The sequence below is a fragment of the Thermobia domestica genome, chromosome 4 (assembly GCF_964235325.1).
Source record: "Thermobia domestica chromosome 4, izTheDome1.hap1.1, whole genome shotgun sequence".
In the NCBI taxonomy this organism is placed as follows: Eukaryota; Metazoa; Arthropoda; class Insecta; order Zygentoma; family Lepismatidae; genus Thermobia; species Thermobia domestica.
The window spans coordinates 320714275-320738252 of NC_137457.1; the positions used below are offsets into that span (position 1 = coordinate 320714275).

A 23978-nucleotide genomic window follows, 5' to 3' on the forward strand; every position below is an offset into this window, starting at 1 on the left:
CTCTAGGGGGACGAGCGCCCCACTTTGCCCCCCCTGATGGGCGCCCTTGCCAATATCCCTAATTTCTCTTCCTCTTTTCAATACTATCTAATGTTGTTCTTTTCTTCCCCACCATTTCTAACACGCTCTCTTCATTCTTCTCCACATGCACATTTCGAGAGCTTAGAGCCTTTTTTTTTTTTAAAATCATGTTTGCGTAATGTTCATGTTTCTTGTCCATACAATACAATACTCCACACGAAGCATTTTATAAGTCTTTTGTCTCAACTCTTTATTCAAGGTCCAACAAAATAGTATTTTCTTCCTCTTGAAGGCTTCTTTCGCCATTCTTACCCTTATTTTTATTTCACGTTCACACTTCATATCATCACTAATAATACTACCCAGGTATCCAAAATTAGACAATTGTTCTATTTTCTCCCTTCCTAATTCTATATTTGACACCGACCGATTCGTTTCAATCACCATGGCTTTGTGTTTCTCCCATTTATTTTCATCCCATATTCTTCACTACCAAAGTTCGGTGTTTATAATACTGTAGTGTCCTTAGTTTACAACACTGAATAGCAAATGTGATATTGTAAGTTTTCGTTTAACACGTAGAGCTCCTCCGTGGCTAAGCGGTTAGCGTACGCGCCTTTGGCGTGGTAGACCCGGGTTCGATTCCCGGCGGGAGCTCATGTGGTTCGGATTCCACGTTAATCAGTAGGTCCACGTCTCATATAGCCTCGCTGCTGAACGGGACGTAAAACTCAAAATCAATCAATCAATCGTTTAATACGTAAATTTAGAACATGTACTAACCTGACATAGTGCCGTTTGGAAAAGATATAAGTTTATGTTAGTTTTGCAACATTGTTAACCTTGCGGTGTCACAGAATATATAAAACAACGACTTCCTGTCGATGTTTGCACCGTACAAATTCAGTGGTTTTTGTCTCTTACTTTAAAAGTGACATGGGCGTATCAAGATAAATGATCCACCGTATTTATACAGGGTGTTAATGAACTATATCAACAAACTCTAAAAGATGATTCTTCACACCGAAATGAATGAAACTATGGGGAAAACGGCATAGTTTCATAGTTAGGGCTTTCCAGAATCGTGGAAAAGATAAATTTCAACACGTGCTGTTTCGAATTCGGGAAACAGGGTTGGCAGTTCGTATTACCATAAAGGAAGTTACACATACGCAATCCGCATATTTCATCAATGTGCAGTGGGTGTGCAAAAGATACCATACAAGATACAGTTTCCAGACATATACACAATAGAGTTCTCAGATATGCTCTGCTTTCAAGGTGGGTTCAGAGCAGGCAAGAGATAAGACGTGACAACAGTGAATCACGGAATGCTTCGGTGGGAAATCGGAATGTTAGAAACCATCGCTCCACGTTTTCTGGTGTTCGGAATACGAGTACAATAACGCATGGTACGATGTTTTGTTTCATGCTTACACGTGAAAAAGGGTGAAATATTCCGTGACAAAGTACAGATCATCTGATGGAAGTGAAAACTCTATTCACGACCACATAAATTTTCTCCTTTCTGGATTCTTGTCATAAGGAGAAAATTAGCACAGAAATGTACTCCAAACAAATTGGTTTCTTGGGGGACTGATCAGGGCAAAATGCGTAAATGTTCTGTTGTTTGGGGTTAACTCCTTTGCAATCTTCTGTGATTGTGTCCTTACTAGGCCTATAGCTCACAATTAATTCTGTATCAAGCCTAATGGAGAAAGTGTGTATTTAAAATCGATAAGGTCTCTACTAAGAATTTAGGACTCAGTAAGCCTATTTTCGGTTTCAGTGGTGAAAAATGAGAACTCATAAAAGATCAAAACAGGATTCTGAGCTCAAATTTGAGACAATATAAGTAATTAAGTAGCTTATAGTGTTGGTATCAATTAAAACCTTATGAAAGAATCAGGAAAGAATCCTGTAATTAATTAATTAGAATAAACTTCGTCTGGAATAGAAACTCTGTACCACATCATTTGAATCTGTGGTGGCTGTACTATACTTTGACATTTACTTCATTTCAGGCATCTCGAGTTAATGCTTGGCCAGAACAGAGTGATAAGTATGCTTTTAATGTCTAGACGCTTCTGTCTGTTGCATGAATTTACATCAAGGTGTTTTCACGACACAAGATCTGTCATTATAGAACATTTCCACTCATCTTTAACCATTGGTTTCTTGAGGTACGTAAGCATTTCAACCAGAAAACTCTCCCTTTGTGATTAAAACTCGGAAATGGAACCGGAAACCACGAAACACTTTATAAGGCAGTAAGATGGTACGTATGCTTATAGAAGTTAACATTTCATAAATGTGATCGTGCCATTTTAAAATAGGATAATACCAAAAATGACTGTTATGCTTACTATCCAATTAAAACGCAAATTTGTCGTTATGTAGACACAAATTGTTACGGCATGTGGCGCATGGAAAAACTTGAAAGTTCCCTGATACATCAAAGAATTAAATAACCTAGTGATTCCTTCGTACTTGTTTTAAAACACTTTTCGAGATTCAGTTGTTTATTTCTATTGAATGTCGGTCGTACTCGAATGTGACGTCACGGAAGTAAGAAAATAGGGAAGCCATTGACAATGGGGGATAAGGCATTAATGAGAGTAAGTAAAAAAAATACTTTAAATATATTTGAAAGTATAGAATGTACAAATACGTTGTGTTTATGAAAGTTAGGGAAAATCAGTAGGTGACATTACTGCATGAATTTACGTAAGCTCTTATAATTCAAAGTTGGATTCAGGTGTAATGTTATACCTGATTTGTATTCATCCAATAGTACCGACACTGCACCATAGTAGAAGAATATGCAAGTTTACTAGTGCAGGTGCGTAATTTCTTTCAAATGATTTCAATAACGCTGTTCTTCTCATACTGCTGTAATATTTAAGTATCTTGTCTGTTACTGAAATATTGTTTTTGTTTTCATATTGAACTACTTTTAGTTGCCGGATATTGCATTTGGCGAAGTATAGTTTTACACAAAATCAAGATATGTTGACACTAATGTTATTTTCTGGTGTTCGGGTTATGAAATTCCAAATTTACTGATCCAAAGTACTAAGCATTCGAATAGGGTACGGAAACCGGTGGCTTTTCTAGGACAGGATTCGGTAAGCCGAATCTGTATCTATGCTAAAAAATAGCAGGTGTAGGTGTATGTGCTGTCGGCAAAAAGGTTTTTGTGATTGAAACTTGGGCATTGCTCGAGCAGACGATTCTACCAAATTTTCAAATGTCTTACAGTTCAGGTTAGATTAGAGCTTTGTATTTCTTTTAGCCATGCATGCACTAAATGAAGAGCTTTATTACTACTTGCAGATTGACTTCAGGAGGACTCAGTATAAGTACAGTGTTAACGTATGTCATAAAAACTACAATGCAGAAAACACGAACAAGTTTATGCTAGGTAGCCACTAAAATAGCCGGCTATCTGACCAAGCCGAATTCTAAATGAATACTATCTAATCGAGTCAGGGCAGGAGAACAGCAGGGAAGCCCGAGCGGAAGCGAGAGGGCGCGTCAGCAAAGGGGGTATACACATTAACAAGTATAGTGGAAGAGCACACTTACACATACATTGCCTTCAGCATCACTCAAAATTCATTTCGGCCTGTGTTTAGCAGAAGGGGTCCAGCTTTTTTCTCTAAAAATGGTACAATTTTGGTAATTCCTGTTCACATTCGGTTAGTTTAGGGTAGGTTAGGTTAGTTTAGGTTATGTTAGAATAGTTTAGGTTAGGTTAGGTTAGTTTAGTTTGCGTTATATTAGTGTAGTGGTCTCGCATAATTTTCCAAAAAATGGTAGAATTTCGCTTATTTCTAGTAATATTAGGTTAGTTCAGGTTAGCTTAGGTTAGTTTATGTTAGATTAAGTTAATTTGGTTACGTTATGTTACGTGTAAGTCCTTGCATCATTCACTTCTTCTGTAAATTTTGTGTTTTTACGTACTTTTGGACCCCTTGGTCTAAACATACTCCTTCATTTCACTATGCTGTGCATTGACAAAATTTCGTATATTCCCACTCATTCCTTCACAAAGGGATGTTTCACATCGTATTTTACCTATATATTTTCTATTTAGTATGCCTAGAGCCGTCTGCTAGAGTGAAAACCGTGGGACGTAAAACTCAAAAATTTCATTTCATATTTTCTGCTAGAGTGAACCCAAAAGATGTTACAATTTCGTTGATTTCTGTTCATATTAGGTTAGTTTAGGTTATGTTACTTTAGGTTAGTTACATCATTTTTGTCAAATCTTTATTGCATTTTCCACTCTCAGTCCTCAGCTTCAATAATCCGTGTCTGTATACGGTACTAACCTCAATATTTCATCTTCATTAGCGACATAAGTACGTACAAAGTTGAAAATGGAAATGTCACGTCCCGTACACGGGCTCGCCATACCTATGAATGACTAATTACTTCAATCGTTGTGTTCGTACTTCTTTGTCGTCTTCCGGTAAGTAGATACTTTTGTTACATTTCTAAAGAGACATAAATCAATTATGTTTGCCTTACTTCAACTCATTTCTTCTGTACATTTTTTTTTTTTTTTTTTTTAACCTGATTCTGGACCCCTTCTGCTAACCATAGCCCTTTGAAGTTAGAAGAGAGAAACCGGTAGTTCATCCCATTACAGGAGGGTAAGAAAAAATGATTTGGTGAATGATATTTATATACATTAGCCAGTCCTGGCCCACTAAACCCTTTCATCTTGCACGCCGGACCCATTATTGAAAATGTATAAGTAACTTCTTAACTTTTTTTTTTTTTTTTTTCCCTCGTGGAGAACTGATGTTTACCTTGAAAACATTCGCCGTGTTGGAACATTGAATGTACTACGGAGGGCTGAGAGATTAATTCAGAATATAAAGAGTAGGGCAAATTTTTACTTTGACTCCAACTGTGACTTCAACCGATTCATGTGATCCGGTTCCCGGAGCAGTTTAGGAATCATTCCTAAACTGCTCCCGGAACCGGATCACATGAATCGATTACAATTACTAACACAGTGAAAGTAATGTACGATGTTAAGAATTATACTATAAGTACAAGGGCCACAATGTTACTATACGATGTTAAGAATTATACTATAAGTACAAGGGCCACAATGTTACTATACCAAGTTAAGAATTATACTATAAGTACAAGGGCCACAATGTTACTAAACATCAATTCAGGTGAAGCGGTGATTATGAATTTTGAGATCTAAATGGGGGGCTACCGCCCCCCAACCCCCCCGCTCAAGTACCATTAAAACATCCAAAATAATAATAAATAATCACACCACTACTATAAAGCTAAGATAAGAAGGGAAAAATTAAAAAAAAAAAAAAACACTCGTCTCTAATCATAAATCAGTGCATGACAAAGAAAAAAAAATTACATCTCAACAAGACAATAGGACAAGCAGCAGCAAACCAAATACTTTGCCTAATACTCAAATGCAAAACAAATCAAGAATAAAAATAATATGAATTAAAAAAAGAAGACACTCAACATTTCGCCATAGGAGAAATCTCATGAATAATGAACTCATAACTGCTGATTCCACACACGAAAAAATAAGATACCAAGAACACATGCACAATACTCAACATTACTGAAAAATGTTCCTTTCCGCACACACGTCGTTTTATTAAACCGAGCACACTTGCTATTATTACAAACAAGAAACCAATAAACGTCCACTTTTAGAATACGTCGAAAATATCTTCAGTTTAGACCACAACTATGATAGGTTTTCTCTAACTCAATTCAACCAATTCAGTTACGCGCTTCTCGAATGCCACAAACAGCAGCACACACATACATGCACACAGAACATGTGACTACTAACCAACTACCATAGGACTACACAGACACCTAGTGGGAAAAATATGAACTAAGACGTCACACCAAAGGCACGAACAGTTCTAACAAGTGACTCACGCACAAACAGTTCCAGGAAGTAACTGAACCTATAAGAACCGATTAAAGTCACAGTTGGAGTCAAAGTAAAGACTTGCCAAGAGTAGTAATATGGGAAATAAATATTCTTTTTCCTGCTATTCTTTAGCAAGTAAATATTTTGGTTACCGTTCGTATGATGTTAATTTATGATGAATGAATTTCTCCATTGAATATCATGGCTGTTAACTTCTTGTGAAAATGTTATAAATTTTCTCGTATGGCCCTCGACGTCAGGGAGTCCTCTGTGATTGGCTTACCCACTCTTCCAAGTTGCATGCTGATTAAGACTACATAAAACTGTCGACTTAGGACTCAGAAATATTAAAATGATTCGCAGCTTCAAATATGTGTAGAAGTATGTGAATACTCGTTGTATGTGCTCTAACTCTCAAAATATACATTTGAACGTGCAGTTTTACTATATAGATCCATATTATAAGTAACAGTAGTAGTAGTAGGGACGGGTTAGAAGCCCTGCAGGGGTTGGTTGGGTTCTGTTCTCGATATAAATCCAGGTCTACTTATCATCGTAACAAAATAGTGCAGGAAGAAATTCTTACAAGTGAAGATACAGATATCCAGTTAGTTATCCGATTTGTTGAGGAAGGTATCAGGCAACACCGAAAAAGTACAGTTAACATAGACACGGTGAATAATGGAATACGTTTACACATTATTACAAACATACGTCGTTTGGTATCCTTAAATAATTAAAATATCTTGGCTATACATATAAATCTGCTATACTATCTGGAAAGGTTAGCAAAATGTAACAGGAAAGTGAATATGCACGTTAGGACATTCCCTATAAGCCACATTAAAGAAAATGAGTTTTTGTTCCTTACACCTAAAAGTAGAGTGGATATTTTATCGCAAACATAAATCATGCATTGCGGACAAGAATGTTTAAATGTATGTGTGCGAGCGTACCTTATGTAATGCTGTGAAGCACTAGTTACTCATTGCATCTCATTACATCAAAACTCGTTACTATATATAAAACCCAGTGTATTTGCAAATAACCTTTAGAATAGAGTCCCGAAAATTCGGCCTAGTGTAGACCGAAGGGTGGGCGAGTTTGTGAAATTGTCGGTTATCAGGAATAAGGTTAAAAAAGAATAAATAAAAGTTTTTTCCAGAAAATACAGTACTGTACTTGTATGTGTTCTTATATCTTCTTCTTAAGAGTAGGTGATGAATGCTCTCAATGCTAAGTTAAATATAATGTGTGATGAAGAAATTCGGAAATAGGCCAGAACTGGTTCCACTTACCCGGAAGCTTCTTACATCTGCTAAGTCTGCTTACCGTAATTACAAAGCATACTTAGAAAATCTAAGAAAGGAGGAAGCTCAAAGAACAACAGAGAGAGGTGATGGAGAAATTGACAAAAGAAAGAGGGGCATAATGAGAATTTGGTCACGTTTTCTTGTGCTTTTAGTCACTTCAACTATTTACAAGAGACCAGACCGCTGTGAGCCCTGAAATAGAATTTTCGGGAAATTGCATATCAATTATTCATATACATGTAGATACAAATCGAGTGATATCCATTTCGCGAGTTGGTCACAGTTCCGAATTGGCCAAAATCCTGGATTTTCGTTAATTTTCGGGATCAAAATAGAAAATCTTAAGTTTTACGTCTCACGGTTATGCCGGCTAGGCTAAAGGAGACTGTGGTGATGAGAAATGATGGAATGAAGAACGTGGGAAATCCCCGAGAAAATCTATGCACACGGTGTTTGTCCACCACAAGGCTCACTTGGCGCAAGGTGGGATCGAACGGGGTCAAATTTTCGGGAAAATGGCATACCAATTATTCATGTATGGGTGGAAACGAATCAAATGACACCCGTTTCGTCCCAGTCGGTCACTTCTGCATTACCCAAATGGTCCCACTTCTTATTTTAAATTCAAACTGTGAGTTTCAGAAATCAAAACTGGTGTCATTGGACACAGCTCATCGAAATCTACATTTAACCCCCCCCCCCCCCAAAAAAAAAAAATACGTGGCCATGGTAACTCCCTTTTAACCTAGAAGAAGTTGTTCTAAATGCAGCTGAAGATGATGAAAGGAACCATTGAAAACTTTCTGGTAATTAAATATCTAGACCTATAACAAGGTGAGCCATAGTTAATCTTAATAACTGTACTGTCTAGATTGGAAAGTCCGAATTTGGATTCTCTGGATTACCAGACAGAAGTGAAAGTTGTTAAGTAGTGTATGAAATATGTTTACGATATCAATTACGAAATGTAAAATTTCAAAAGGTGTACTTAGTTGTGTTTGTTGTTATTTTGCAGCAAATAGCAGAGAACAAGCTAAAGGCTTTTTCCATTGGCACAATGGGCAAAAGGCAGTTATCTAAAAGAGAATTAGAAGAACAAAGAAAGCGAGAAGAGGAAGAAGCCGCAGCGCAGGTGAGTAAAAGTTGTTCCTATCAGATACTTTTTAGTAACAAGCATCAGTGAACGAAGAGTGGATACCATTGGAAACATTATCTATATGTTTTTTTTTAATACTTTTAGAGGACTAGATTATTATAAAGCGAGACTTAAGGGGAAAATAGATCTTATCATTATAAAAGTGCGATGCAAATAAAATTTAACTAATTTGTAATCATACATTTTTCGTATTCCGAAGGAAGCAATGTATCAGACTTGGAGCGTGATACGTATTACCCGTCGCACGAGTCTGTGCATTTGTTTTGTAGTGGCGCTGCTGTTGTGTTCATGTTTTGGCACTGGGTGAAGATGGGTGATGGAAAGGAAAGCAGGAATGGTTTTCTGTTTTCTTTTACAGGGTTGCCAGGACGTCTTTAGGTCAGGCAGCCAACTAGATATTTTTATATTTGATTCCATATCAAATAGTTTTACGTATTTCTCGCAAAATGACTTGAAATATGTACACACTACCCTCACGCAAATTTGAGTCTGTTCGTATCCTTTTGATTTTCTCGAAAACCTGACCATAAAAGAAATCTCAAGAAACTAGTACCTCTGGCGACCCTGCCATGTTGCTCCTACCACTTGTAAAGAAGGAAGTTATTTCCCAAATTCGCTGAATGCAGAGAAAAATCAGACGAGTAATTCATTGTGTTTTGACCACTTTTTTTTCCTTTTCTTTCTTTTCTTTTTTTAATGTAACACTAGGCAACTTCAAGGCAATAGCCATCAAGTTTGAGTGGTTTTCAGCAGTAACTTGTTAAGCTTACAAATGTTAGCCTACTCGAGAATTAATTTTTGTGCTTTTGGTTTGGTGTTCTTTTTTTTTTTTTTTATTATTATTATTATTAATTCACTGAATAGATAACCACTCAAATTCATGTATTTGTTTGGAAGTTACGGACAAAAGAATATGTAACATGTATAATACAATAATAAAAGTTCAGTACACGCCGAAGCAATGCTAAACACAGATGATGTTTCACTTTCTTCAGTGCCTGTTTTTTTAATTTGCTTGAAAAATACAATATTAATAACTCTCCTTTACCTGTAAAAATGATGATTACGGTTACTACAGTAATACCCTTTAATATTTCGTGTTTGTAACCTGTGCTGTTATATTTTTCTGTTACTTGTGAATATACTACTTTTCGATAGAAGTAACACGCGTTCATGAAGCATTGTTCTTAAATTTCCCCTTGTTATGCTGTCTTAACCCTCCTGTGGCCTTGGGGTTAGTATGACCCCAAGGGACACATATTTCTTAAATAATTCCTTTGTACTTCGTTTTCGGTTACTGATTATTTTCGTATTCCTCGACTTAGTCTAGTTCTTCACATAACCCAAAAATTAAAAGTTAATTATTTTACATAACGTTGTTAAATAGAAAGGTAACACATCCGACCTTGGGGTCATATTGATTCCAATGTCTAACATTGTATATTTTCTATTACTTTATTTTACTTTTGCACTTTATTTTCGGTTACTCATTATTTTCATATTTTTCTACCTCGTCTAATTCTTAATATAATCAAAATATTAAAAGGTAGTTACTGTAAGTAACGTTGTTAAATGAAAAAGCCAATACATCAGACCTTAGGGTCACATTGACCCCAGTGTTTAATATTATAATTTTCATATTCATTATTATTATTATTAGTATTATTGTTATCATTAAGCCACCTCAAGACACTAGATTAACTATTATTTAGTCTATCTTTCGTGTTTGCATGCTTTTATACGAAATTAAATAATTGGAGTCAAATAGATTCCAAAGACGGGCGTGTGTGTAGATTTAAAGGGCCATATGAGGGTTAATCACTTCACGACCAAATACTATATTTGTCTAATTTCTTTGAACTGTCTTCAAATTTGCACTGGATCATATAAAACACTTCAATTTTCGTGTGTTCCAGCTCGTTTAGGTTGTTCTTGTATATTTTTTATCACCAGTTATCGATTTATGAAGTATATAGGAAACATTATTATTGGCATGCACAAACATTATTATTGCTAACACTATACAGAGTAATAGAAAAGTTCAAGAAAGAAGCTTATCATAGGTAAACTGGTTATGTTTGTTTGTTTGAAACAATTTTTGAATGACCTTGGGTACATCTTTGTCCCACTGTTCAAATGATCAATGTGTGATTGACGAGTTTTAGAATCTAGATGTCAGCTTTAGCCTCAATAGCTATTTAAAAAATCTATGCCTACAATTCTTATGGTACTGAAAAGATTAAAACATAAGCAAGGAAAAGAGCGAAGAATCATCGCTGAAATGTGTGCGTTTAGGATTGTCATTTGGATGGATCGGTGAGTACTCAACATTTTGTTATTTGAAATGCATCCTATTCGTTACGAGGTGTGTTCCCTTGTTGCTGAATGCGGCAGCAAATCACGTGTTTCTGAAAGAATCTGAAGATGCTAATTGAATTATAAGCGTAATTCATTCCGACATTATTCTGTTCGAGTTTTATTTTAGTAACTTTGGTGTTCATAAAAAAAATATATTCCTTTTTTCAGGCATTCGAAGAATTTGTAGCCACATTTCAAGATGCGCCCAATAAGTCGGGGAAAGTATGGGTGAAAGCTGGGACCTATGACGCTGGGAGGAGACGTAAGTTTTTTGGACTTTATTGTATCTAAAATTATTTATCGGTCTGGTGATTTAAAAAAGTTTTAAGTATGTTCAAAAATACGAAATTTAAATATACTACACTATGTAAGCATATTTAATTTGGTACTTACGTTCATTTTATTATTCAATTTTGTTATAGAATGCGCTATAACGAAAATCAAAGATAAGAGCAAGAGCCTAGAGGTGAATGACACTCAGCAGGTTATGACTTGTTCTGATGATGTAAATCTGATAGGGGATAGTATGAGGACAATAGAAAGAAATACAGAGAAAACTAAATACATGGATAATCGCCATGACCGTAATTCTGCAAATTATGGATACGTTAAAATATCAAGTAATACTTTCGATAAAGTGGACATTTTCAAATATCTAAGATCAACATTAAGAGACCAAAACCATTTTCACGACGAAATTAAATGTTGACTGAAAACAAGGAATTCATGTTATTATTCTGTTCAGAATCTTTTATCTTTGCAAATCCTGTCGAAAAATTTGAAGCTTAAAATACATAAAAAAGATTATTATGCGTGTGGTACTGTACAGTTGTAAAACATGTACTTTAAAGGATGAATGCAGACTGAAAGTATTTGAAAATAAAATCCTAAGCAGTGTTCGTAGTTTGAGGGAAATTTCCCTAATCTAGGGAAATTTCATTGGTAAATTTAGGAAAAAGGGAATTTTTCGATAAAACTTGATAAATCCAGGGAAATTCTCTAGTTGACTGATTGACCAATGGAAATGCTTAAATTTTTCTTTGTTCTTCAGTACAAACCAATACAATAGCAGTAGTGAAAGTAGCATAATTTACATCCATTGTTGGTTGGATGAGGGACACTGTGGCTCAGTGGTAGAACTCTGACCTTTGATGCGTGGGGTCGCCAGCCAAGTAAGCTTGTGGTAAACAACATAGTGTCCGTGGACTTTCTCGAGGTACTCCCGTTTCCTCCCACTTTCTCATTTCTCCCATCGTCATTCACTTGCTTTAATTATCGTCTCCCTTACCCTAAAGGCATAAACGTGGGGCGTTAAACCGAAAGATTTCATTTTGTTGGCTGGGTGTATTTGTGTGTATACTTTAGGTGTTTTTTTTTTTTTTTTTTTTTTTTTTAAAGCGATGAAGAATAAACTAAAAAGCATAAAACAAATGTGTTTGGTAGTCCCGTTAATATAGTTAAATTACCGGTAATCGTATCACATAACTTCTGTCAGAGCTATTGGACACTCAACAAACTAGGGAAATTTTTGATAAAAAAAAAGGGAAAATTTTGAGTCAATCGAGGGAAATTTTCTTAAAGAAACCTACGATCACTGATCTTAAGGCGAATATTTAGACTCAAAGGATGGGAATGGAGAATGGCGGAAATTTCATAACGAGAAACTGCACAATTTATACGGTTTACCTAACATTATTAGGATTATTGAGTCTAGAAAGCTCAGTTGGGCAGAGCATATAGCCAGAATGGAAGAAAGTAGAAATGCTTTCAGAATTTGAACTGGAATTCCAATCGGGAAAAAGACAAATAGGAAGGCCTTAATTCAGATGGGGGGCGGGGGCGCAATATTAAGATGGATCTCGGAGAAATAGGACTACAAAGTAGAAACTGGATCCAGTCGATAAAAGATAGAAGGTAATGGAAAGCTTTTATATTTAGTGAGTTACTTACGTTCATTTTCATCAAGGTTACTTCTATTTTCTACACATCACACAAATTTCACTCCGAAGCATTTCAATAGCAACAAGTTTGATTGTAGCAGATTTCCACAATAATAGGTGAAAATTACTTTTTCCATTGTTACATTGAAGTAAATGGGAAAAAAATGAATTTAGAAAAGTTAATGTCACTAAATAGATTCAGTGATTGGTTTCAGGCCATATTAGTGAGTCACTTGCATTTAGGAGGGCTGGCCACAAAGTAACAGATGTTTTGAAATAAAAAGCAACAGAACGAACGAACCAAATTATATTATATACATATGAAAGGCACACTCTTAAGCTGTTTTTCCATATAATCCCCATGCAAATTAAAGCATGGTACAAGTTTCCAATGAGTGTGGCAACGTTCTGATACCAAGATGGCAACTGTAGCCCCACCCACTGCTGCGATAGGCCAAAACGTCTGGAGCTTTCTGGAGAGTCCTCCTGTTATCTGCTTGCTTTATTTAATTCTGTTATTTGTTAGTTTAAAACACGGAAGAAAAGTACAGGTTAGGAACTAAATAATAGCAGCGACCATGTTTATTGACGTTTGCTCGTGTTCTTTCTTTTCAGATGAAGATACAAAGGAGAAGGGTAAATTGTACAAACCAACCTCTCGGCTGGCAGAGTTAGCTGATAAATTTAGTACTCCAGAACGAGCACTGGAACATGCCAAAGTTCTTAATAAAGATAAACCCGAAAAACCGGGTAAAAAGAAGGAGAAGCAGAAAAAGAAAAGTAATTTGGAGCTTTTCAAAGAGGAACTGCGGATGTAAGTAGGAGAATTAGTAATCTTAATTTTAATTAGCTAGTCACCTAAATTACATTCTTTTTAATATATATAATTTATTTCCAATATTTCAAATGCATCGTTTGGGCATTTTTCGTTAGTGCAATACAGGGTTATTTTATTTTACTATTATTTTTTAAATATACAGTCTACAGTTTTAGTAGTGGTAAAATACTATGGTTAGAGCCCTACGACGATGAAAATTTGGAATCAATTTACCGTTAGTGTTTATAGAAGGCGTAATAATGGGGATAAAAAATAACGAGATATGGGATGCCCATCGGTGGGCTTCCTTCCTGTTTTTTACAAAGCGAGAAAAACAATGGAAAACAACTTATTATTGATATTATACAATTAGTTTGTATTTTTGTAAGTTCTTGAAGCTTCAGAATAGAATGGATTTTTCTGTGTGTGTGTTACTGCAGAGGTTCATTCATTTATATTGAGCCGAAGTCAATGTGGAACTGTACCGCGCATGCATAACTCATCGCCTTAAAAATTGCCACGAAGCAAGTAATAGTATCGTAGTCAGGCAGTAGAGCAATATGGTTGAGCATGGTCTGATACTGGCGAAGCTGAACAGATTCTGTTAGGGATTCAGCTAAATTCACTGCATTGCACATCGTAGAAATGTGTCAAGTGCGTAATTTTCGTGTAGGTCGTGCCACTACGAATCGTATTATACGGAAATATGCGGTACAGAGTCCTGGGCCCATCACAGCGACGCGACCAGCTAGAAATCGGCTTCCCGTGAAGAGAACCTCGGCGCTATTGCGTGTGATTCGGGGCATGGCATCTTCCAAAGTCCCCACACACAGTGCATCGCAGATAACAATCATCCGCACTGTTCACTCAGATTTAGGCCTTACGGTCGTTCGTAAGTGCAGTGTGCACGCCCTTGAAATCATGTCGTGTGGCTGAGCGAAAAAGGAATTGCAGGAGGCTGTGAACGTTATCTCGCGGGTGATAGATCGGTGGAAGTTTGTTGTTACCCTTCATGCAGAGTTAATATATCTCACAAGATTTGGTAAAGTTTGTGCCATTACGTACGGATTTGTTGACGTCGTTTGCGGAAGAAGGTCTTCCGTCATTGCGCAGAGTTTCCTGAAAAGGTTCATGATTGTGACTGGTTTCCCGTACAGGAGAAAACTGCATCTCCGATAGGTGAAGTGAAACGTCAAAATTAATGCTGTATACTACCAGACTCGTGTCCTGGGAATTCATGTATCAGCATGAATTCCCAGCATTGTACCTACAAGAAGTAAACCAGGTTAAACGACACTAAAACAAGGCATCCAGCCGTACAACGAAAACATCACTGGGATTCTGTCGCCATATGGAACAGGAAGCTTGGAGTTTCTGCAATTTCCTATTCTGACGTGCCTGTCCAGAGTTCAGATGCCAGCCCAATGGACTATGGTGCTTTGGGGCTCCTTAAGCGGCGCCTGTCCGATCGTCAAGGTCGCATCGTCTTTGCAGTGGAAACTCCGATGCCGGGCAATAGTCAGTAGATGCTGATTGAACACAACTGATGGTTGAAACACGCCTTTTTTTTTTTTTAAGGTAAGTGACACATTCGAATTTGATACAGTATAAATAAATCAGCTTCTGTAGTACTTAGTAATTATGTATATTGAAAGTGTCTATGTTGGTTGCCATCGGTTTCATTGAAAAGTGATCATCTTAGGCAGATGGCCAACTTCAGAAAATAAATGTATTATAGATCGTAATGTAAGCGATTCTAGTGATGTAACTAATTCTTATCTACGTATTTGTTTGTATTTTATAATTAGTTGCGCCCAAACCTTCGGCCCACTATATCGTAGCAATAGTTTTGAATCTGCAGATTGTCTTCACAGTAGAGACATCTAATGGCATCAGACAGGCAACGCTGGTGGCGACACCTATCAGTTTGACTGTTTACACACTGAATGACATGTTTTGCTTTTATAAATAGGACGTACTCCCATGCGCAAAAAAAATTGCGCGTATACTGTAACTCAAGATTTTTCGCATTTATTCCATTTTCCTTACGTTTATGGGTAAAATTCAGTTATTAGTATGTGGAGATAATAGAAAGCAATCCATCTAATGAAATATTTCCAAAAAATATAATAAAATAATAAAAATATAAGCAAAAAACAAAATTATGCTCGGTTTTGTGTATACTGGCAACGATGATTTCTAGGGATTTTTTCAGTAGCAGATCACAATTGCGGAGGGAATTCAGTAGGGAAGTCGAGGAGTTGGATCAAGGAACTGGATAATGGACTAAAATGTTGCATTTATTGGTTAAAACCTAGTGTGTAGATTGCCTGCCAAATATAAATTAGCTTCTGTAACTAAGATGTCGTACGAAAATATAGAATTAAACAGAAAAACTCTTATCTTAAGGTTCGAAGCGATACGGACCATGGTTATGAAGATTATTTCTTTTAAAAAAAGAGCTGACACAACGTAGCCTCCGTGGTTAGGTGGATAGAGTGGCGGAGTCGTAGTTATTTTATTATTTTGACACCACATCGAATCCCATCACATCCTTTTTTTTTTTTTTTTTTTTTTTTTTTTTTTTACAAAACATTATAGGAAGTGTATAATTTTGATGTTAATAAGAACCGAAACAATATAATAAGGAAATAATTTATTGGTAGTAGCTATCCTTTAATCGACGTATTTATTCAGTATTAGAATACGTGTACTATTGGAAACAGTTATTGTTTTCAGTTTATAGTCTTGTATGTTACTTTCCGTTCTTGAACAGCAGACAACTCACTTCGGGTTTGTGTGTCAGGAAGAACATACGCGACCTTGACAGTCTGTGCAGTCTTACCCCTTGTTACATCGACCTGATGTTAAATGATCGTTTATGTGTGTGTGTGTGTGCTTTTTTTTTTTGCTTTTTAGAGTAGCCTATTGACTTTCTCTCTCTCTCTTTTTTTTCATATACACAAGTGCAAGAATGCTTTAGTTAAACGTAACTAAATTATACAGATCTATGTATGCGGAACACGAATATTTCCAAATATAGAATGAATATGAACGATAATCATACCATATTTCTACATTATATAGTAGCGTGAAAAACTGATATTAAAATGATATAACAAACAGGCATAAGCTTTTTTTCTAGCATGGCAACACATTAAACGTAACTCATTAAATTTTGGGAATTACAAATTATCACCTTACGTGTCGTTGTATTCCTATTCTTTTTCACGTTCAAGCGACGAAAGAAGAAATTGTAGTAATAGTGATAAAAATCGAATTCGAGATTTCAATGAATTCAAGTTTCACGCCCCCACATATCGAAAAAGTGATTTTGATGTCTGTCCATCTGTTCGTTTGTTGGTTCGTCATGCTTTTACATGCATTCAAATAGAGGCCATACTGTTCGACGTATCTGGACCTAAGTCTAGACATGAAGTTTTTATAACATTTTATCGTTTCGAATTCTATATTCTCCGACACCTAAAAATAAGGGTAGTTTACTGAAGGATGAAATTTTAAAACAATTAAATTGTTTCAAAAATAGCTGTAAAGATTTTTTTTTTCAAATATAGTTTGAATCATTGCTCTGAAAAAAATACATAAGGTGTAATTTACTATATGGGATGCGTTTTTTCGAGCAATTTTCTCAATCACATTTCATAAATAATTGTATCATTAATAACCTAACAATATGACACAACTCGTTCGTCCTGTAAACATTCAGAAGAGGTAGTTTACTCTTCTCCGACGATTTTCCCATTAACGCCTGACGCAATTTTGTTCATATTTCATAAATGAATGTCACATAAATAACCTAACGATATGGTATAATTCCATCATCCTAAAAAGCTAGAAGTGGTATATTACTTTTCGGGGCAATCTTTACCCTACGATTTTGTCGAGAATGACTCTGGCAATTTTGTTCGTATTTCATAAATAGCATAACTCGTTTGTCCTGAAAAGATACACAAGGGATATTTTATTCTTGGGGATGACTTTTTTGACGATTTCTCAGAAAGTACTCAGACGCTTTTGCTCATAGTTCACATACAATTATTTCCTTAATAATTCTAATATATGGCATAAGTTATTTCTAACAGAAATATGACCAATGGGTACTTTACTTTGGGACATAAGTTGCTTCGAACAAAGTTTTCCAAAAACACATTATTTTATTCGCATTTCCCAAATAAATGTTTCAGTAATAGCTGCAGCCTAACACGAGTCAGTTTAAGAAATTCGAGCGAGAAAATTCAGTGCGTTTCATCCGTACCCATTCTTAAATATATTTTTAAATGTTACACCTAATCACAATTTTCCTAACAAAATCGAAACTTCTTTTTAAATGTGCCTTGCTGTGGCCAAATGGTTCAAGTGCATTGGTTCTGGATTTGATTCCCGGTGAGAGCTAGTGTATTTTTATCCAACGTTAAGGTATAGGTAATAAGTAGGTGCAAAGAGAAAAGTGTTGAAACAAGCCTAACCAACCTAATAAATAATACAAAGAAATAATTGTCCAACCAATGACTGTCAACTCCAAAGGTAAGAAAGTGAAACATCCAATACCAGGTTAATCAGTGGTCTCTAGGTAAAGCTATCCTACTAGGAAGTGATTGAGATACCAAAAAATGTTGTAATCGCTGGGAGACATGTTAGGAGAATACATTGGGTGAGAGACTTTAACTCATGAATAGTCTGCACCTTCATTGGTGTATTGAAGTGCGTAGGTGGTGTGTGTTTAGCACATTGGGTTCCTTTGTTGTTAGTCCCAGCTTTCTAGACCGGATGCAGTTATTCCCGGTAGAAAATACAAGAAAATATACATTTCTATTACTATTAAAGTAAATAATTACACTCATTCCCTCAATGTGATACTTGTTTGTTTAACTGTATACAGAGAGCTGATCCGTGGAAGAATCGTTCATAATGATAAATAAAATAAACTCGACAAATATTCTTGTAAACAATAGGTAAAAGTTTGCGTCACACTGTTCATTTTGCTGGGCACGCCAGTGTGCCACGTTATCCGGTTGTGTCACACTGGAATATAGGGTATGGCTTTCTAATTTTTCCCAACTATTTTAACTGCTTCAATTGAAATGAATTTATAATAAGAGAGTGAATTTAGTCTTCTTACCGTCGATTTAGAAATAAGGTCCGCTAGAATTGTATATATAAAAAATAATAATACTCAGAATTTTATAGAGTAGTTTGTTTTATTCGAAATGACATACTTCCTGCAACTGTTTGGGTTGGAATTATTTGAAATCAAATCTTTAAGTTTTACGACCCACGGTTATACCGGCTAGGCCAAAGGACACGGTGATGATGAGAAATGAATGCAATGGTGGAATGAAAAACGTGGGAGAAAACGGGAGAACCCCGAGAAAACCCATGCACATGGTGTTTCTCCACCACAAAATTCACTTCGTGCGAGCTGGGGTCGAACCAAGGATCCCATGCACCAAAGGTGAACGCTTTATCACTGAGCCACCGCGACCCCTCTGAAATTATTTATAGGAGAGAGTGACTACTTTTATGAAAACTTGATATCGAACACATTTGTTTAAAAATACCAGCTTTTTGTGAAATATTGGTTAATATTCAGGAAAACCTAATTCAATAAAATAATAATAATAACTATTATTATTATTATTATTATTATTATTATTATTATTATTATTATTATTATTATTATTATTATTATTATTATTATTATTATCTTAAAGTAAAAACTCTCTGGACCTAGTGCATTGGCACAATTCCACGAATTAAAAAGAATGTGTTTACTTCTCATGTAAGTGTAGAGGGACTTAATCCCTGTTGCTTTCAATATAAAAAGAAAGTGTCCAACTGTCAAATGATATGCTACATAAAATGCCCTATGCAACATAATGTAGTATAGAGTCATCATTCCAGGTTGTCTAAAGAACACTTTCGTTTTAGTAAGAAAGGAAGAAAATAGAAAATACTGAGTTTTAACCTAGTAGAAAGTTTGCAAATTTAAGGAAGAATGCACAGAGTTGTTTGATATAAAATGTAGTTCGGATTAATGGAGTAAGACACCGTAAATATTTTATTGTTTGAAATATACTGGGAGTGACCAAGCCATTACATATGGAAATATCGAAAAAGATACGTTAATGGTGTTAGTTGCAAACTTTTTTAAAAATGAAAAAATTAAGGAAATCTCTAAGACTCTGATATCACAGATCCAAATTGACTGACTGTTAAGTAAAACTGCTAAATCTGAGTAAAGAAAAAAAAAAAAATTAATGACCTGTGTTACAGTTTCAGACATATCATTCTCATATCAAAACTACGATAGAAGTAAATTATAAATAAAGGTGAATTCACAGTTCTGGAATACCAACAAATGATTTTGCTAGATCTAAATTTTCGGAAAACTTTTTTATAAGGCTTTAGATTTATTTTTTTGTTGTTTGTTTGTTTATTAGCTTCCCCATGCCGTAAACGTCGCCAACTCCTAGTGGCCCACTTGCCGGTAAATGGCGATCGTCGATATAGCGACGCGTCGAAGGATTGCCGCTAGCGTGCCACTAGGGGCAGGGATTCGTCGAGTCGAAGCAGATATCTAGAATCGGGGGTATTGAAGTTACCACCACGTAAGAACGAGGACTTCATTTTGGTTCGCGCTCATTTGATTTGTCACGGAGAATCTAAAAGGGACCAACATGAACTATCGCCAGTCATGTGCATGCGGTTATTATTATATATTATTTTTCCCTGACGAATTGTTATTATAAGGACAATACTTGAGCTCCGGGGGTCAAGAGTAACTCCTGCCTTTACATCATGAAGTGTAAAATCTTGAGGTGGGTGCGTATAATTGTATGAATTTAGTTGGCAACTGTCGCCGATCACTAGCAAGTGAATATGGGAGAACTATGAAAAAAGTAAATAGACGATTGCCATTTTGTTATAAAATTACATGACGAGTGCATTTGATTTGATTCCGAACAGTTGTCTTCAAATATACACGGTTAAAGGAGCACTCTGATTAGAAATATTAAAAAGACTTCAACGATTTATCACTCTACAAGCTGTGTCTTCATAATCGCCTCCGTGACGAATTCGGAAGAACACACAATTAGTAACCCTAAGGTTGATGGTTCACGCCCAGCTCAGGGCACTTTCGTTTTATTTTTTAAAAAATGTTTTTAGACTCATCTTGATGCAAAGAAATTACGCATATAGGCGATTTAACGTATTTTAGGGGAATAATTTTGTGGTTCGTTGGCGTTCCGTCGCTTCTCTGCCGGTGGTGGAATAATTTTCAAAACGGAAGTGGGACCAATTTTTGGCTGCGGGACCGCCAATTTTTGGGGACATGTCACTAGTTGCCTATCGGTAGTCCACCGACGCTTACGGCATGGGATTGTCCCCTCACGAGTGAGGCAGATTGTAATCGACCAAGAGTGTTTTGGAAAAATGGGAAACATCTTCCGACTTCGACTTCTGAATAATACGTTTAGGATCAAGTCGAATCAAGGCTGCGCCACGGGAAGGTAGAACAAGTGAGGCAATCGTTCCAAGCACTACGCTCGACAGCTTCCGTCTCATTCAAGACTTAGACTCTTCAGGAAAAGTAACAAGTTTATTACTTGTAATTTATTCTTTGAGTCAAAGTATTTTGCAATAAACCATCGTTTTGTAAGATTTTTTACGATTGTATACTATTAATTTCGAAAATTGTACTCATAATATAATTTCCCATCATGGATTTGAAAAAATCAAAGTTGGAACAAAGAAAGATCTCCGATCCACATGTCTCTTCATGTTTGATATGGAAGTCTCATCTTCATTATTGACCCTTAATTTATTTTAGTCCTAGGCAATGCGAATCGACGGGATGGCTCTAAGTGAAAACATTCATTTAGATGGTTAAGTAATCAGGCCTTAATAAGGTTTAAGTAATAAGGGTTAAGTAATAAGGTTTAATTCCTGCTGTTATTTCACGAAACACAACAGATCTTGAGGGAAAAAAAAAAAAAAACAATTTTGCTTACCAAGGAGAGGGAGTAAATCATCTGCTTACGTTTGCTTAACTAGGAAGAAGGCAAGGGCGCCGATCCTGGGGGGCCGGGCCCGCTCAAAGCTCATGTAGGCCTCCTTTGTATTTATGAATATACAATATTTGGCATAATTTGAGTGTAATTTGTCTTAAAATCCTCATATATATATCTTCTGCATTTGAATGCCACCCCTCCCCAAATTTACAGAGAAATTGGCGTCCTTGGAAGATCTAGTGAAATGAATAAAAATGTGATAACGTAATACTTGAACAACTCTATTTAATGAAGGAAAGTAAATTAGTATTCAACACTTCTTTCAGTTTTAAGCATTTCAAAGATTCTCGTAATTTAGTAGCGTCCCGGATTTGCATTTTTGAAGTACGGGAACTTTATCTATACCTTAACGTGGGAATCGGTTTCGGACCATGCACTTAAGCCGCTTTGCCATAAGAGGCACAAGGGGTTTTCCTTTCCATTTCCTTAGGAATATTGCGAATGGTATAACTTTTCAAACTATGTTTAAAAAAGAATACACATCGACATAATACGATGATAATCTGACACCTAGGAAATATACTGAATTGTTTTTAATTTGTTCTCACGCTACCAAAACAGTACTTATGCTTTTTTTTTATTCCAGCCTTTTAATATAAGCATTTCAGACTATTGTCTGTTTTAGGACGATACAATTCTAGTTCATGTATATGCTAGCTTTGGAAATACAGTAGAGTTTCGCTTATCCGACATAAACAGGCAGGCAGAACGCTGGATAATATGGATGTGTTAAGAAAAGACCTATTAAAAGTAAAACTTATGATATAATTTTACATATTACGCATCTAATAATAATGTTTTATAACAAATAACTGCACTGCACTGAATCAGGGACGTATCCAGCGTGAGGGCCTGAGAGCTGTCTCTCTCCGAAACTCAAGCACTTTTTAATAAACTTGCCTTTACCCTTTTTAGGTTCTTTTATATCAGTTTACTAGTAGTCAGTGTCCAAACTTTGGGCAATGTGCTGTTGTCTTGTTATAATTCTAAGAACATACCATAATGCCATTATACCAGGTGCAGTGGAGTATTTAGGGGGTGGCTTCCGGGCTTAAGCCACCCACGAAATCTTACTTAGTATAGTAAAGTAAATGAAATATCTTGCAGAATTTTCACATTTCCAGGCAAAGCCCCCCCCCCCCCCCGAAAGTTAGCAAAGACCCTCCCGAAACAAAATCGTAAATACGCCACTGACCAGGTGGAATTAAAGAACAGTTTTAAATAGGATTAACATTTCGTTTCCGTTCTGTTTTTAACTTTAATATATTAGAACGATACACTCCATGTCTTCTTGCTATTTTTGCTATGTGATATACGTAGCAGACAGTTTTCTTTAGTTACATTTCTCTCGAAAATATGTTTCATTTTGTTTGTGCTATAATGCAGTTTCCAAAATAAACCGGTTTATAAATGAAAAGTAGGAAAAAGTTTAAGAGAAGTACAGAACTGTTGCATTATTATTATTATTATTATTATTATTATTATTATTATTATTATTATTAGTAGTAGTAGTAGTAGTAGTAGTAGTAATAATAATAATAATAATAATAATAATAATAATGGTGATATTTAAAAACATTAGAATTACGTGCTTACGAGGATTCGTGTTGGGCCCCCTCCGAATAGAAAACCTGGATACGTGTCTGCACTGAATGATAGACGTATGAGTCAAGGTGTAGACGGGCGCGCTAGGCGATAGACTCCACAGCATGAAAAATAGATTAAGACCACAACTTGCAGATCTTCTTGCCGATTGGTGCTATTTGCAATGATATATCGGATCATACGGTATGTGGAACAAAGGATGGTCGGATAAGCGAGACCATGGTGTATTGGTGTTTCACGCACCTAAACCTATAAAATGTTTGTATAAACAATTATCTTTCACTCCCTAGCTAAATTTGTGGGTATGATCACACACCTTGCCTCATAAAGTATAGTCTTATAAAGAAAAAAATATTTTTTTTAGCTAAAATCTAAAGAAAAGCCAACTTCTTCTTCTTCTTCTTCTTTTTTTTTTTTTAATAATAATAATAATGGCAAACTAGTCCACTTCATCACGATAAATGACGTTTGGTACTAAGATGACTTTTTCTGTCCGTATATATCCTTCACACTTCGTTGGAGACAAAATTGTTTTTTCCCCAAGAAAACAGGATGAGAGAAACTATACAACAGCATGAACAGAAAACAATAGCTATTAACAATAGTTCTCTAATCCTGGATAAATACGTCATTACAGCAAAATATCAAGAAGCTGTCCTTATTATATTGCTTCGGTTCTTATTAACATGAAAATTATAATGTTAAAAAAAAAAAAAAAAAAAAGGATGTGA

General features: G+C 35.8%; 1 protein-coding gene across 1 annotated transcript in view; it reads left to right on the forward strand.

Moving 5' to 3' along the window:
• The first annotated feature begins 2528 nt into the window (after positions 1-2528).
• The window catches only part of LOC145684375 (U2 snRNP-associated SURP motif-containing protein), a 108766-nt gene continuing 87316 nt past the window's right edge, over positions 2529-23978 (forward strand). Inside the window, exons 1-4 of the mRNA XM_081756621.1 lie at positions 2529-2639; positions 8294-8410; positions 10961-11054; positions 13348-13546. Coding sequence (XP_081612747.1) covers positions 2616-2639; positions 8294-8410; positions 10961-11054; positions 13348-13546 — 434 coding nt within the window. The 5' untranslated portion in view covers positions 2529-2615. The remainder of the gene's footprint in view (positions 2640-8293; positions 8411-10960; positions 11055-13347; positions 13547-23978) is intronic.